Source organism: Pipistrellus hanaki (genome assembly GCF_964339955.1).
Source record: "Pipistrellus hanaki genome assembly, chromosome: 1".
In the NCBI taxonomy this organism is placed as follows: Eukaryota; Metazoa; Chordata; class Mammalia; order Chiroptera; family Vespertilionidae; genus Pipistrellus; species Pipistrellus hanaki.
In genome coordinates this window covers 29,652,327-29,666,797 of record NC_140503.1, presented here as the reverse complement: position 1 = coordinate 29,666,797, position 14,471 = coordinate 29,652,327, and the positions used below count along the sequence as shown (strand labels likewise).

General features: G+C 39.2%; 1 protein-coding gene across 2 annotated transcripts in view; it reads right to left on the bottom strand.

Annotated features, from left to right (window-relative positions):
- Positions 1-5,694: 5,694 nt before the first annotated feature.
- Positions 5,695-14,471, bottom strand: part of PPP2R5E (protein phosphatase 2 regulatory subunit B'epsilon) — a 139,230-nt gene continuing 130,453 nt past the window's right edge. For both annotated transcript variants that reach the window (XM_084866826.1, XM_084866827.1), the window contains exons 13-14: positions 13,799-13,900; positions 5,695-9,733 (exon numbers count right to left, since the gene is read on the bottom strand). In XM_084866826.1, coding sequence (XP_084722952.1) covers positions 9,634-9,733; positions 13,799-13,900 — 202 coding nt within the window. In that variant the 3' untranslated portion in view covers positions 5,695-9,633. The remainder of the gene's footprint in view (positions 9,734-13,798; positions 13,901-14,471) is intronic.

The window sequence follows — 14,471 nt, the reverse complement described above, 5'->3', positions numbered from 1 at the left end:
ATCTCTGAAGCATTCTTCCAAATAACGCCCAGCTTCAACCTAATCACCAGAAAACCCAAACTGAGGGGCATTCCAAAAAGTAACTGGCCAGTACTCCTCATGCAGGGGTCCTCAAACTTTTTAAAGTGGGGGCCAGATCACAGTCCCTCAGAGAGCTGGAGGGCCGGACTATATGAACTACTAATTCCTACTGTAACACCTCGGCTGCTCTCACTGCCCAAAAAACCTGGCGGGCCGGATCAGACTCCTCTGCGGGCCGCATGTGGCCCGCGGGCCATAGTTTGAAGACCCCTGAAAGGAAACACCAAGGAATATCGCAGATTGGGAGAGACTAAGGAGACACAACAAAATGCAGAACAAAAATCCAAATTTACTCAACATATGAAATACAGGAAAAATGTAACAAATTCTCAAGAAAAATGCCATTTAAATGGGCAGATTTTTTAGATAACCTCAATGTTGCAAATAATAGTTTCATGACAACTATTTTAATTATGATTAGTGATGTTAAGAAAAACATACAATGAATAAAAATATAGAACATCCCAACAAAGGAGGAGAAACTACTGTTATGTATCTCTTATAAGTGGAATTATACAGTATTTGTCTTTTTGTGACTGGCTTATTTTACTTACCATAATGTCCTTCAGGTTCATCCACAGCATAGCATATTTCAGAATTTCATTCTTTTTTGAGGTTGAATAATATTCAATTGTGTCTATATGTTTGCTTATCCATTCATTGACTACATACATGGGACACTCCATGTTTTAGCCATTGTGCATAATGATGCTATCAGCATGGGTGTACAAATCTCTTTGGGATCCTGCTTTCACTTCTTTTGGGTTTATATCCAGAACTGGAATTGCTGGATCATATGGTAATTCTATTTTTATTTTTTGAGGAACTGCCATAATGTCTTCCATGGTGGTTTTACCATTTTACATTCCTATTAACAGCACACAAAGATTTGTTTATCCACATAATCACCAGTACTTGGTGTGTGTGTGTAAAGTTAAAGTGGGATGAGATTGGGATAAAGGACTTGAAGAGTGTGATGCAGAGGTTTGGGGGGACTCCTAGAATGGATAGATTTGTGAATGGAAATGCAAGGGCGAATGAAATAAAGTTCTTACTTGCAAGAAGGGAGTAAATTTAAGCCTTCTAAGTTGTGGGGAATAAAATTTGATGTGTGGCCGAAACTGGTTTGGCTCGGTGGATAGAGCATCAGTCTGCGGACTGAAAGGTCCCAGGTTTGATTCCAGTCAAGGGCATGTACCTTGGTTGCAGGCACATCCCCAGTAGGGGGTGTTCAGGAGGCAGCTGATCGATGATTCTCTCATCAATGTTTCTCTCTATCCCTCTCTCTTCCTCTCTGTAAAAAATCAATAAAATATATATATATATATTCTTAAATTTGATGTGTGTACTCAGAAGCAGTCATCCTACTGTGTAGTGATTACTGTTCAGAGCAAACTGGAGTCAGAATCTGGATTCAATGTTTTGTAGAACCTCAGTTGTCTTAGAGAGGAGCACTTCTACCCCAGCATTGTTGTGAAAACTTAATGGCTAAAGGAAACTACTTAAGACATACAAGGCATATAATATTTGCTAAGGGTTAGTTATTATAATTATTCATTTATATTTAAGCCACCTCTGTAAATTACAACTAATAAAATAAGCATTTATCACAGGTAATGATATTAATTGCAGGTTACCATGTGCCAGGCTTTGTGTTAATTGCCATATATATATGTAATATAATACTATACACTACCATTTTTATTATATTACTAAATGTAATATAATACTATACACTACCATTGTTACCTGTATTTTACTAATGACACTGAGGCTGAGATCAAGAACCTTTCGCAAAGTCACACAGCTGACAAATAGTGATCCCATGGGCTTCTGCTTTCCAAGTCCATGGCCTGCACCTTGGGATCCTGGCCAGACACATCTTACCTGAAGAGCTTTAGCGAGGGTGAAGCGGGCCATGCTGATATCCATCCTGGTTCCAGGCCTCCTAGAATGTAGCATCCACCAAGATTGACTCCAAATTGGTCAATTCAGACTATATTTTTAAAAGAAGTAAACTAAATTAAATGACTAAAAAGACAGAAAATCTGAGCATCATAGAACAGGCAAGAATATGAACAGAGCCAATCAATGGCACTGGTCTGATCAATCAATGAATACAAGTCTTGTAGTGGACTTTCAGGTTGGAGAGCTATCAAGCTTGTTTTCTATACTCTGCCTTTTCAAGAATAAATTATACAGTGAACATGTCATTAATAAATCAGATTTTAATTCCCATTGCTATTCCATAGTTTAGTCTGTTTAAAAAAAAAATCTAAAGTGAACTTGATCTACTAGAAATCCCCTGGACACATATTATAAAAAAATCTCGGGCCCTAACTGATTTAGCTCAGTGGATAAAGTGTTTATCTGTGGACTGAAGAGTCCCAGGTTTGATTCCGGTCAAAGACATGTACCTTGGTTGCAGGCACATCCTCAGAATGGGGTGTGCAGGAGGCAGGTGATCAATATTTCTCTCTCACTGATGTTTCTAACTCTCTATTCTTCTCCTTTCCTCTCTGCAAAAATCAATGAAATATATATATATTTTTTAATCTCAGAAATAGGAATTGAACTGTATATTTACTTTGCCTCCATTATCCTAAGAGAAACATGTAAAATTTACCATACCTCTGCTATGCCCACCAGCCAATCAAAGCGAGTATGCAAATTAACACAACCAAGATGGCAGCAGCCACAGAATGGAGTGAGCAGAAGGCTTGGGTTGCCCCCAGCAATGGAGGAAGCCAAGCTTCCTGCCCGCCCTGGCCAGCCCTAGCCTCTGCTCAAAGCTACAAAGTTTCAATTATAGAAGATAAATAAATCCTAGATACTTGCTTCCAGCCGACCCTGGCCTCCACTCAAGGAGGCGCTGAAAAAAAAAAAAAAAGAAAAGAAAAGAAAAAGAGGGGCTGGGAGCTTGGGTCACCAGGGTCCGTTGCCAGGCTGCAAACAGCTGTCAGCCCCTCACCCAGGCTGGCCAGGCACCCCAGCGGGAAACCCACCCTGATCTGGGACATGCGTCAGGGGAAACCAGTTAACCCCCAACCATGCAACAGGCCTCTATCTATACTAATAAAAGAGTAATATGCTAATTAGACTGGGAGACCTTCCAGGAGAACTTCGGTTCTGTGAGATTTGATAGTTGTGGAACCAGCTGCCAGATGGCTCTTTTAACTTCGACCTACAAACGCTCAATTGGATTGAGATCTAGTGATTGTGGGGCCACCTACACAAGGTAAAGCCTCTCTCATGCTCTTGAAACCACTCCTGCACAATACGAGCACTGTGGCATGGCACATTGTCTTGTTGGAAGAAGCCATCGCCATTGGGATAGCAATATGATAGGATGAACTTGATTAGCAACAATACTTAGGTATGATGTGCTGTTCAGACATTGTTCCACATGAATTAAAGGGCCCAAATCATGTCAGGAAGACATTCCCCAAACCATAACACTGCCCCCACCAGTTTGAAGGGTTGTACTCATGCATGTGGGATGCATGCTTTCATGCTGTTTCCACCAAATTCTTACTCTGCCATCTGCATAATGCAACTGGAAACGTGATTCATTGGACCCCATGACTTTTTTCCAATACTCAACTGTCCAATCCTGTGTTCCTGTGTGAATTGGAGACGTTTTATCTTGGTAACTGCAGACAGCAAAGGTGTTTGAACAGGCCTTTGGCTTCCATATCCACTATGATGCATTGTACGGCTAATTTGCCTACAAATGTCAGGAAGTCATAATAATCTGGCCACTCAGTGTATATATCCTATATAATAAAAGCCTATTATGCTAAATGTCAGGTCAGTCAGACGTTCAACCAATCAAAGCATAATATGCTAATCATACGCTCAGGCCACTCAACTCACTATGACATGCACTGACCATTAGAGGAAGACAGTTGACCAGCAGATGCTCCAACCGGTACGTTAGCTTGCTGCTGGGGTCCAGCCAATTGGGACTGAGAGGGATGGGCCAGACACCCCCTGGAGCCTTCCCATGGTCCCTCCCTGGCTGACCAACCTCCTGTGTCTCCCCCGCTCCGACTGTGCACCTGTGGGGCCCCTCCGCCTGGCCTGAACCCTCTCACAATACAGGATCCCTCAGGGGATGTCAGAGAGCCAGTATTAGCCAATCCCACAGGGAGAGCGCTGCTCAGCCAGAAGCCGGGCTCAAGGCTGGCGAGTGCAGCAGTGGTGGCAGGAGCTCTCCCACCTCTGGCAGCACTAAGGATGTCCAGCTGATGGCTCCCTGAGGGGAGCAGGATTAAGCCATCAGTCAGACATCTCCTGAGAGTTCCCGGCCTGCGAGAGGACACAGGCCAGGCTGATGCCCTCCCCCGCCCCCCCCCCCCCCACCTTCTCCTGAGTGCAAGAATTTCACACACTGGGCCTCTAATATATATTATTGATTTCAGAGAGGAAGGGTTAGAAACATCAATGATGAGAATCATCGATTGGCTGTTGCCTGTATGCCACCCACGCACACAAGGCGGGGATCAAGCCCGCAACCCGGGCATGTGCCCTGACCAGGAATGGAACTAGGACCTCCTGATTCACAGGCCAATGCTCAACCACTGAACCACACTGGCCGGGCTCTTAGAACAATTTTTCTTAGAAACCAGTGGTCATTCTGTGAAGGAGCCCCATTAGTACGTCATGAACCAAGGCATCTGACTGAACCCCAAACCAGCAGCCAGCACCACATGCCAGCCGTGTGAGTGAGCCGTGTTGGAAGTTGAATTCTCCAACTCCACTAAACTTAAGTTGATGCTCAAGGAACAGAGACTAGATGAGCTTACCAAGTTCTGGCCAAACGGCACACTGGTGAACAAACAATAACTTGGGTTCTGCCACTAAGTTTTGGAGCAGTTTGTTATACCGCTCCTGATTTTCTCTAGATGAAAGTGTGAGCAAACCAACCCCACTGTTTCACAGGCAAGTTGGTCAAAGCTATTATTTATGTGGTTCTCGGGGCCAGAGGTCAGAACAAACACACAGCCAGGCGCCTGGGAACTCTTCACGCTTCTTTATTCGGAGGCACCCACAGCACAGAAGCTCTCACACGGCCGCCCAACGGGGGATTTACATTCTCTTTGGGAGCACCTTCATTTTTGCTTCCGTTACCACTTTGAAGAAAGGAAATCATTTTCAAAGAAAGACATTTTAGGTTCCAAGTGTTTAAGACTCCACTTGCCTTTTGTTGTGTTTGAAAAGCAGCACATTTGAGCCCGAGCTGGAAGATTGTTTTGTGGATTTTAACTTTGATGTGGATAAGAAGTCTTGGCCATCTGGTTGAACCAGTTCATCATTTTCATATGCAACTTTTCATCTTAAAAATGTTTCATTTTTACCTCTGCCCACAAACAGATGTTCATACACACACACACACACACACACACACACACACACACACACACTTAAAATCAATCATGAACCACAGCATTTCTAACAGGAAAAATGAACTTTTGCTGCCCTCTCCTGCTAAAACAATGAAATACTAAAACACCAAAAAGTTTATGGAGCTAAAGTGAAATCCTCAAACCAAAAGCAATGGGCATGTCATTCTTATATCCCTCAATCAAAAATCAGACAACAACCAGAAAATGTATTGGTAATATTTATATTTGAAAGTTCCTCACTGATACATGAGGTTTGGATTACAACTTATTTACAATAAGTGATTTCTTTAAAAAAAAAAAGGGGGGGGGGGAGAAAAAGGAGAGAGGAGGGGGAGGGAGGGAGAAAGAGAAGAAAAGGAAACCTATATTCATAGACATCGTAATATGGGATGTTTATTTCCAAGAGATACTGCTGCTGTCGTGCATAAGAAGCAGCACAAGTGAACATTCCACTGGTTCGAAATTTGCTCAACTTTCTCTCAAGATGCACAATCCTTTTCGATTTTCAAAATTAAATACTGAGAAATATAAAATGCATTGCCAATATACCTACTACAAAAATCCTTTGTGGCTCATTCCTTAACTCCACTCAGAGAAAGCAGCTGAGCCAGAATATAAAAATAAAAATATTGATGTGCAAATTAAACATCGATCATGTCTGGTGCCACCTTTTTGCTGTAGGTGACTGTCACTTGGTGATAACATTGGTAATAGCATCAAGAGAGATTCTTTTCATTTCCTGGACCAGGTGGGTGCATTTGATTAAAGTGTGTGTGGGGAGGGGAGGGAGAAGAACATAACTCTGAACACTTAAGAATGCCAATAACATCCATACATTTTCCCTTTCCCACCCTCCCCATCCCCACAAAAAAATAAAAAAGCTTTTAAAGCTCTAAATATACTTTTTTTTTTTTTCCCATAGTGTGATTGAGCCTAGGGCTATACATTTTAGTATAGCAGGTGCAATTACAAGCAGTTCCTGGCTCTGCACCCTGGACTGTCCCACGCATAGGAGGAGGTACAAAATAATTTAAACCCTTCCTTAGGCAAGCGAGCCCAAGATGAAGGAGCATAACCCTGCTTGTGAGTATCCAGCGGCATCAGGGTATTATTTCTCACTTTTTTATTTTTTATTTTATTTTATTAAAAAACAGTCAGATGTTAGGGAGAGCAAAATAGAATAAAATTTAAAAGGACAAAAACTCAACACTGAAGGAAAACAACAGGGCCACTTGCACAATGAGAAAAGGAATGCATGCTCAATTCAAAGGATGAGAGGGGACAGTTCACTCACATGGGTTTTCTAGGCCCACAACCTAAGGCCTCAGCATCACTCTAAACCACAGGGTTTTTTCTTCCAAAGACACTCTTAATCCTACCCCTGAAACCAATATGGTAGGGATAAGTTTGGAGTGATCATCACTCACTAACTACAATATTTGCTATTTTAAAAATAGATTTATATATAATTCTGGAAATTATGAAGCAAACAAATGTAACACAAAGATGCATTTGTCACAATGAGCTCAAGTCGCAGCAACAGGAGAAATGTGGGAAAGGACAGAGAGGGCTGCTGCAAATGCAGCAAGTATGTCCTTAAATATGTCACATGGTGCAACAGTCAGACAACCTCAGTTACTCTGTGTCACCGGACACAACATGACAAGTGTCACATTGTCACTTTCAATTAAAAAGAAAAGACAGTATTTCTTCTCAGAAGTTGCCCTATGAATTTTAGACATTATTTATAATTGCTTCTTTGAGTATGTCTAAAATCTGGCTTTATTCTCCTCAGTTTGGAATAATCAACACATAAATTGACATCAAGGATAACTGTGTAGTTCTCACCTTAACTCTGAGGACAGGGTAAGGTGCAAAATAGGAGCCTCGTCTTTCTCATTTCAAATTACTGCATTTCATTCTAATGTGCAGAGATATTTCATAAACCTGGGATTTTAATGTCCATTATCCTAAAAGATGAATTAATGGCAAACAAAAGTTTAGACTGTCAAAACTAAATGTAATGTAGAGTCAAAACTAACGAGCTAAAATCGAAGAGGATTTGTTATAAATTTATTTTTTATCTTTAGCTGTTGAACTTGCACCTTTGCTTCAGCACTTTAAAGGAAGTCGTTTCATCTTTGGCAGCCTCTGCCAATTTTACATCGAATTCCCATGAATGTTCTTTTTTAAAAAGAAAACCTATGAATTCCATGAAACCATGTTATGTTTGGTGTTGCATATGACTATTTTACTGCTGGTTCTTTCTCAGAATTCTCAATGCCAAGTTTCATTTGTTTTGCAAAGTTGTTGAGAGACGGTATTCATAATTAGCTGACTTTTACACACGCACTGTGACCTGGTAATCCTGAAACACGTAATAAGGGAGAAAGGTCAGCCACCTCTTTTTTTTCTTTTTCTTGGAAACAAGATAACTGCATATTCTACTTTATATTTAAATGGAAGGAAGAAAATATACAAGCCCATATTGATATTATATTTCTACCAAGAGCAACAGTTCATATGTTCATGTTTGCTGCTATGACAATTCAACACATGAACAGAAACAGCTCTATGCCATGAAGACTGCCAAAGTGATGGTTAACTCACTGCTGCTATGTCCATAACAAGCAAATGAAACCTGGAAATATGCCCCAAACACATATCTTTCAGTACAGAAAAATGCAACCACAATAGGTAAGTACATACTGTACACAGTTTTATCAGTATTTTTCTCTCTCCAAGATGTTAAGAGTCCTCTTTTAAATACAAAGCAGAGAGCCAATAAAATATAGCTATAATACAGCCCTAGATTTTGTTTTGTTTGTTTTTGTTTTTTCTTAAACAATTTGGTCACAATGCACCTTTGATATAAAAGCATTTTTAAACTTTATTATTAATACTCAGGACATTAGGAATTTCCAGATTTTTGTCAGTAGCATCTGTAGAACCACTTTTGGTAACAAATACAGTAGTTAGGAATACGCATCCAATTCAGAATGCATAATAATGTTTATCCTGAATCCTTTCTGGCTAAAAACAGGGCTGGCGCTGTGATGAGATATAGAAGGAGAATCTACAAAAAACACGGAAACATGTTTTTCCCCAGAGGCTACGTCCTCTTTTGCTGGAATACTTTATAAATACATATTAAAAAGTAAGGCAACAACTCCAAACAGTCCAAGCTGTTTGCTCAACTCTATTTCCAATTAGATCCGCAATCCTGGCGATCAATTTCATGGTTGTACTGTTTAGTGTCTGTCTTTCTGATTTCAAAATGGTCCAAAGGATGTTTTCTGACATTTCTAAAACATCTCTGGTATGTGTGTTCAATGATGTACGCAATTAATACTGCTCAGGTACTGAAGCCTATGATGTCCCAGTGCCTGTTTTCAAAGGATTCAAGACATTGATTTGGATTCACCATAAACTCCTTCATGAATCCAAAATTCCCTTCCCTACTATGTTTATCACCTCTTCTCTTTTACTCCAAATTTTAAACCTAAAGGAGTACCAGGACTACCTGGCTACTGGAAAGATGTGCACTCCAGTAAGCAAAACTTTCACCTGGGACCTTCAGACCTCACGGCCCCATTCCGCGTGGACATTCAACTCACGAAGATGTGCAAAAGGAAAGGATGTTAAGTTACAGTCAAGTTATCCAGAAGAGGGTGTAATACAAACCTATACGGAAATGACAGTCTTTTTTTTTCTTCTTCCTTTCCTATAAATACATTTAACAGCTTAGCAGAAAGACAAGCTAAATTTAAGATTGTTCACATTTGAGAATTGTTTCATACTCTCTGCTAATGATAAATAAGGAACCCCGACAATGGAATTTTAACAGCAATTTCATTAACAGGTCTCTGAAAACTGCTTTTTTTTTTTTTTTTTAAGGGTTTAGAACAATGATTATGTTTGCAAGGTTCTGAGAAGTCCATCTACTGTCCAAACTTTGGATTGAAGTCCTTATTTTTTTTTTTTTTTCCTTTACTTAGAGACAGGTATATACAGTGCTGTTGTAATAATGAAACAAATGTGAAATCTACTGTAAAGTTGCACAATACAGAAAACTGTTGCTCCATCTTCTACTACATAAAATGTGTGACTCCACAGGTTGGTAATGTTGCTGCCATTGTCTTTGTTAAGTTGGAATTATCCCATCACGTCTAAGACCTCTCTTCAACTCCAGATCCTCCAGTTTTTTCCATAATTCCTCACGCTCCTTTTCTTTCTTTTTCTCACTGGGGAAGAAACAAGATATAAAGTAAACACCTGGGGAGGTTTAAAGACATTACTCATCAATAACTGACCCTTGAACATTCTTTTTCCCATGTATGTTTTAAAAGGTCTTTGAAAAGCTTGGCATTAAGTTTATGGGTGTTTCTTCTTCTTAGTTTTTCACTCTCCTGCTCTTTTTTTTCCTTCTTTTTTTACACTTATTTAGACACAAAGTAGTATTAATGAACATGACAAGTTCCTTAGAAGATGACAACTTTAATTGTTGTTAATCCTCACCCGAGGATATTTTTCCCATTGATTTTTAGAAAATGGAAGGGAGGGGGAGAGACAGAGAAAGAGAAACATCGATGTGAGAGACACTTCAATTGGTTGCCCCCCACATGTGCCCCAACCAGCATAGAACCCACAACCCTTCAGTCTTCGGGCCAATGCATTAACCACTGAGTCAGAACCAGCTAGGGTGGTTTTACTTTAATACTCCTTTATACTTAATAAAGCATATTAACTTCAAAGTTACTGAGAAACAAAAATGAGAATCATTTATATGTATCTGTTATCCTAAAATGAATTTCAGAGGGCATAATTTTCAAACAATTACCTGTAGGGTAATTTTGACCCTGAAAATTTATATGTATAGGACAAGATTAAATAATCCTTTAATTACATTATGAATTCCAGATTCTTAACTGTAAAAGCAAGCTGTTTGGTAAATTATCTTTTTTGGTTTCTCAGTATATTTTAAGAATAATATTAAATCTAAATAAATGTTGTCAGGGAATACTGATTTGAGTACATTTAAATCAATTCTGTAGATCCTGCTGGTTTCAAAAAATATCACCTTTAATTTGGAGGAAGAGGGAGAAGAAATTGATAGACAAGGCCTTAGTATCTTTATTCAACTAAAAAACATTTTAAATATACATAAGGTTCATACTGCCCTAATTCACAGTTTAAGAACAGACATCATAAAAACATTCATCTTATTACTGAAGAGTTTCATTCATATCTTTGCTCAAAGCTTTATGGCATTCGGTGCCATCTGTCCTGTGGGGCTTTTCTTCCAGGGGAACTTTGTGCTGAGCTATCATAAATCTTTTATTCTGATAACTTTATCTTCAAAAATTCTAAACAGTTCCCACTTTTCTCTCTACCTGTAGGAGGAAGTTTTAAAAACATAACCATGTTGTCAGCTAGGATACTGTCAAATTCTCTCCCAATTTCAATTTTACATAGCACTAATGTTGGCATGTGTATCTAACAGTGTTATTTATTCCATACACTATTTCAGACTTGCAATACTTAAAATTTTATCTGAACTGAAACAATTACTAGTGTCTTGCCATCTAGAAGTGAAATCCTTCATTCAGTTCTTCTCTAATAGGACCAAATAAATATCTTTATTCTCTTTTCCTAATCTATATCTATGGAGAAACCAATGTCTCCATCTATTCCGTTTAACCTTCTACTGTTCATTGGACAAAACATTACCCTTGCTTAAAAATAATCCTTCTTGCCGAGACCGGTTTGGCTCAATGGATAGAGCGTCGGCTTGGGGACTGAAGAGTCCCGGGTTCGATTCCAGTCAAGGGCATGTACCTTGGTTGCGGGCATATCCCCAGTAGGGGGTGTGCAAGAGGCAGCTGATCGATGACTCTCTCTCATCGATGTTTCTAACTCTCTATCTCTCTCCATTCCTCTCTGTACAAAATCAATAAATATATATTTTAAATAAATAAATAAATAGCCTATTACTTTCTGTCCAAGTCTTAATGACGTGATAAACGAAATACGTTTAAAAAAATAATAATAATAATAATCCTTCTCTCAATAAGAAAGTCCATTTGCTATAAGTTACTTTAATGTATCAGATTATCAGAATCAACTTCACAGTGTCTATTCCAGATACCCTTGGTTAATTCTTATCTTTTTAAAGAGTTTGTCTGGTTTAAATATTAAGTGATCAATAAACAGATTACTGAAGTTCAATAAATATGAATTTACTTCAATCAATTTCAATATCTATATCTATATATATAAAACTCTAAGCAACTGACTGTTTGACCATTTGACCATTCACTATGACATGCACTGACCACCAGGGGGCAGACGCTCAATGAACAGGCATGGAAACATGGGACAGACTGATGTGAGAGGGAGGGTGAGAATAGATTAACCAAAGATCTTATATGCATACTAGAGGCCTGATGCATGGATTCTTGCACAGGTGGGGTCCCTCAGCCTGGCCTGTGCCCTCTCGCAATCCAGGATCCCTTGGGGGATGTTGGAGAGCCGGTTTCGGCTAGATCCCCACAGGCCAGGCCGAGACCCCACCAGTGCACTAATCTGTGCACTGGGCCTCTAGTTTTAGAAATAAAGTCTTTAATACTGTTAATGGGATTCTACATTTTAATCCTTATTCAACTGGGATAATAAGCTAATAGTTGCTTAAAAAAAAAAGGGGGGGGGGGAATATTATGTACAACATACGTTTTAATGGTATATCATAGCATGAATGTGTACTTTACTTCCTTTATTTAAATAATTATTTAAATTAGACAAATTTTTTAAAAAGGTAAGAATTAACCAAGGACATTTTAAGTTGGGGACAAGAAAAGTTATTATAAATTCTGTGATTTGCAAAAGCTGTAAATATAATTAAAAGTTCTTTTAATTACAAGTATGATCCAACATATCCCATAATTAATATTTACATTATTTTATTAAAAATCTCAACTTCTTCTGTCTACAGGTAAACACTTGCCGTAATTGTTTTTAAATGAGTGTGATGGTGCTTTGTCTTCTGCCACCAAACCTTTCCCCTCATTGCTCTCTTTGTCAGTAAAATGCAAGTAACACATTCAAACTCAGGCAAAGCAAAGCAAGGGAACCACAGAGAGTTTTGCTCAGGAGATTCCACAAGGCCCTGAACACTCACACACACATCTTTGGGATCCTCTAAGGTCCAATTTTATAATATACAGAGTGGCATTTGCTTCTGTATGATCAGAGCAAAAAAAAAAAAAGGTCCCACTACTAACAAACTCTCTAGACTTCCTTCAATGTCTCCAAGTCCAGTGATGCCAGGGCCTGAACATTCGTGCCCCCCACCCCAATTCATATACTGAAATCCTAATCCCCAAAGATAATGATATGGGTCATGAGGATGGTCCCCTCATGAATGGGATTAGTGCTCTAGTGAGCAATACCACAGAAATCCCTTGCCCCCTTCCTCCAAATGAGGACACAATGAGGAGGTGCCAGCTATGAACCAGAAAGAGGCCCTCATCCAGCCATGCTGTTGGCATGCTCTCGGACTTCCAGCCTCCAGAACTGTGAGCAATTAATTCCTGTTGTTTACAAGCTGCCTATACAACACCCATATGAGGTATTTTGTTACAGCAGCCCAAATGGCCTAAGACATCATCTTTTGGAAAGTTGGACATATTGAACAAGAAATAACAAAACTGAAGAATCACATAAATAAAATCAAAAAAGGCTTTATTCAGCCATAGCATTTATTATAAAGAGTACACCTGTTCTTTGCCCCCTTTTGGTCTTAAGCATTTCAATATTTATAAAACACCAGACTCTTCACCTCCCTGTTCTTTTCACTACAATAAATCTGTTGTGGTCTATAATAGAAAATAAATTCTGAGCCAAAGAGCTAAACAAAATGGTGCCTCATGCATCCTGATGCTGGAGTGAAGTACAAGATCAGCCCAATTGTCGTTCAAGTAAGTTCAGGACAGGAGTGGATCCAGCTGGCAAACTACCTGATTGTTCCCTTATGTGGGCCTGAATGCCAGCTCTGTGCCAAGCTCTTAACCCTGAGGTAGAAGAGAAACACTACAGAAGAGAAGGAAGAAAGCAGCCTTTTTCAAAACAACACTTTGTTGCCCAAGGGCACTAATAAAGACACAACTAATGAGCATGCAGAAATGAAAAGATAAATAAATAAATAAAACTGTGTGGCTAGGATTTCAGTGCAATTAGGCCACATCAGCAAAGAGCAAGGAAAGAACTCAGTAGTTTTGGACACAGCTAACAAAAAAGCTTTAAAAAGTTACCGCTGGCGATCTGACTTGTATGTGGCTGTCAGCTCGTCAAACATGGTGCTGTTCATTTCCATAAACGCCTTCAATACATTGTAGACTAATGCCACGATAGCCCTAGGAAGCAGAGAAGAGGGACCTGTTAGTCGTACATAATGGGATGGAGAGAAAGAAAGCACAAAACCTTGAATGAGCTCCACATATTACACACTATCTCCATCCCTTTTAGGTGGAACAACTAAAAATGACATATAGTTCATTTCCAAACCGAGAGTTACTGTCTTTACTGTTCAAAGCAAGACATCTTTTTGAGGGGTTGGCAGGATTAAAAAAAGAAAAATCTAATTTTTCCCTTCTAATTATTGGTAACCAGAATAAACTTGCCTGTGGGCAACTGTTAACTTCATTTAATGAAAGAGCAAGCATAAAAATAAAGCAACTTAGAGGCCTGAATTTGCATAGAATTTTATTTTTAAAGTGATAATATACAGAATTCATCAAACTCAAAAGCTGGAAATAGTAATTTATATTATTCATATCCGTAGATATGATATTAAACCCATATAAGTTGGGAAGTTTGATATGAGTTATGTTTCTAGTTGTGATTTGCATCAGTCCACTCACACCAGCTTGACCCCCTTGCTGACCCAATACATTGCTGGTAAGGTAGCAGGCAAGCTGGTGATGG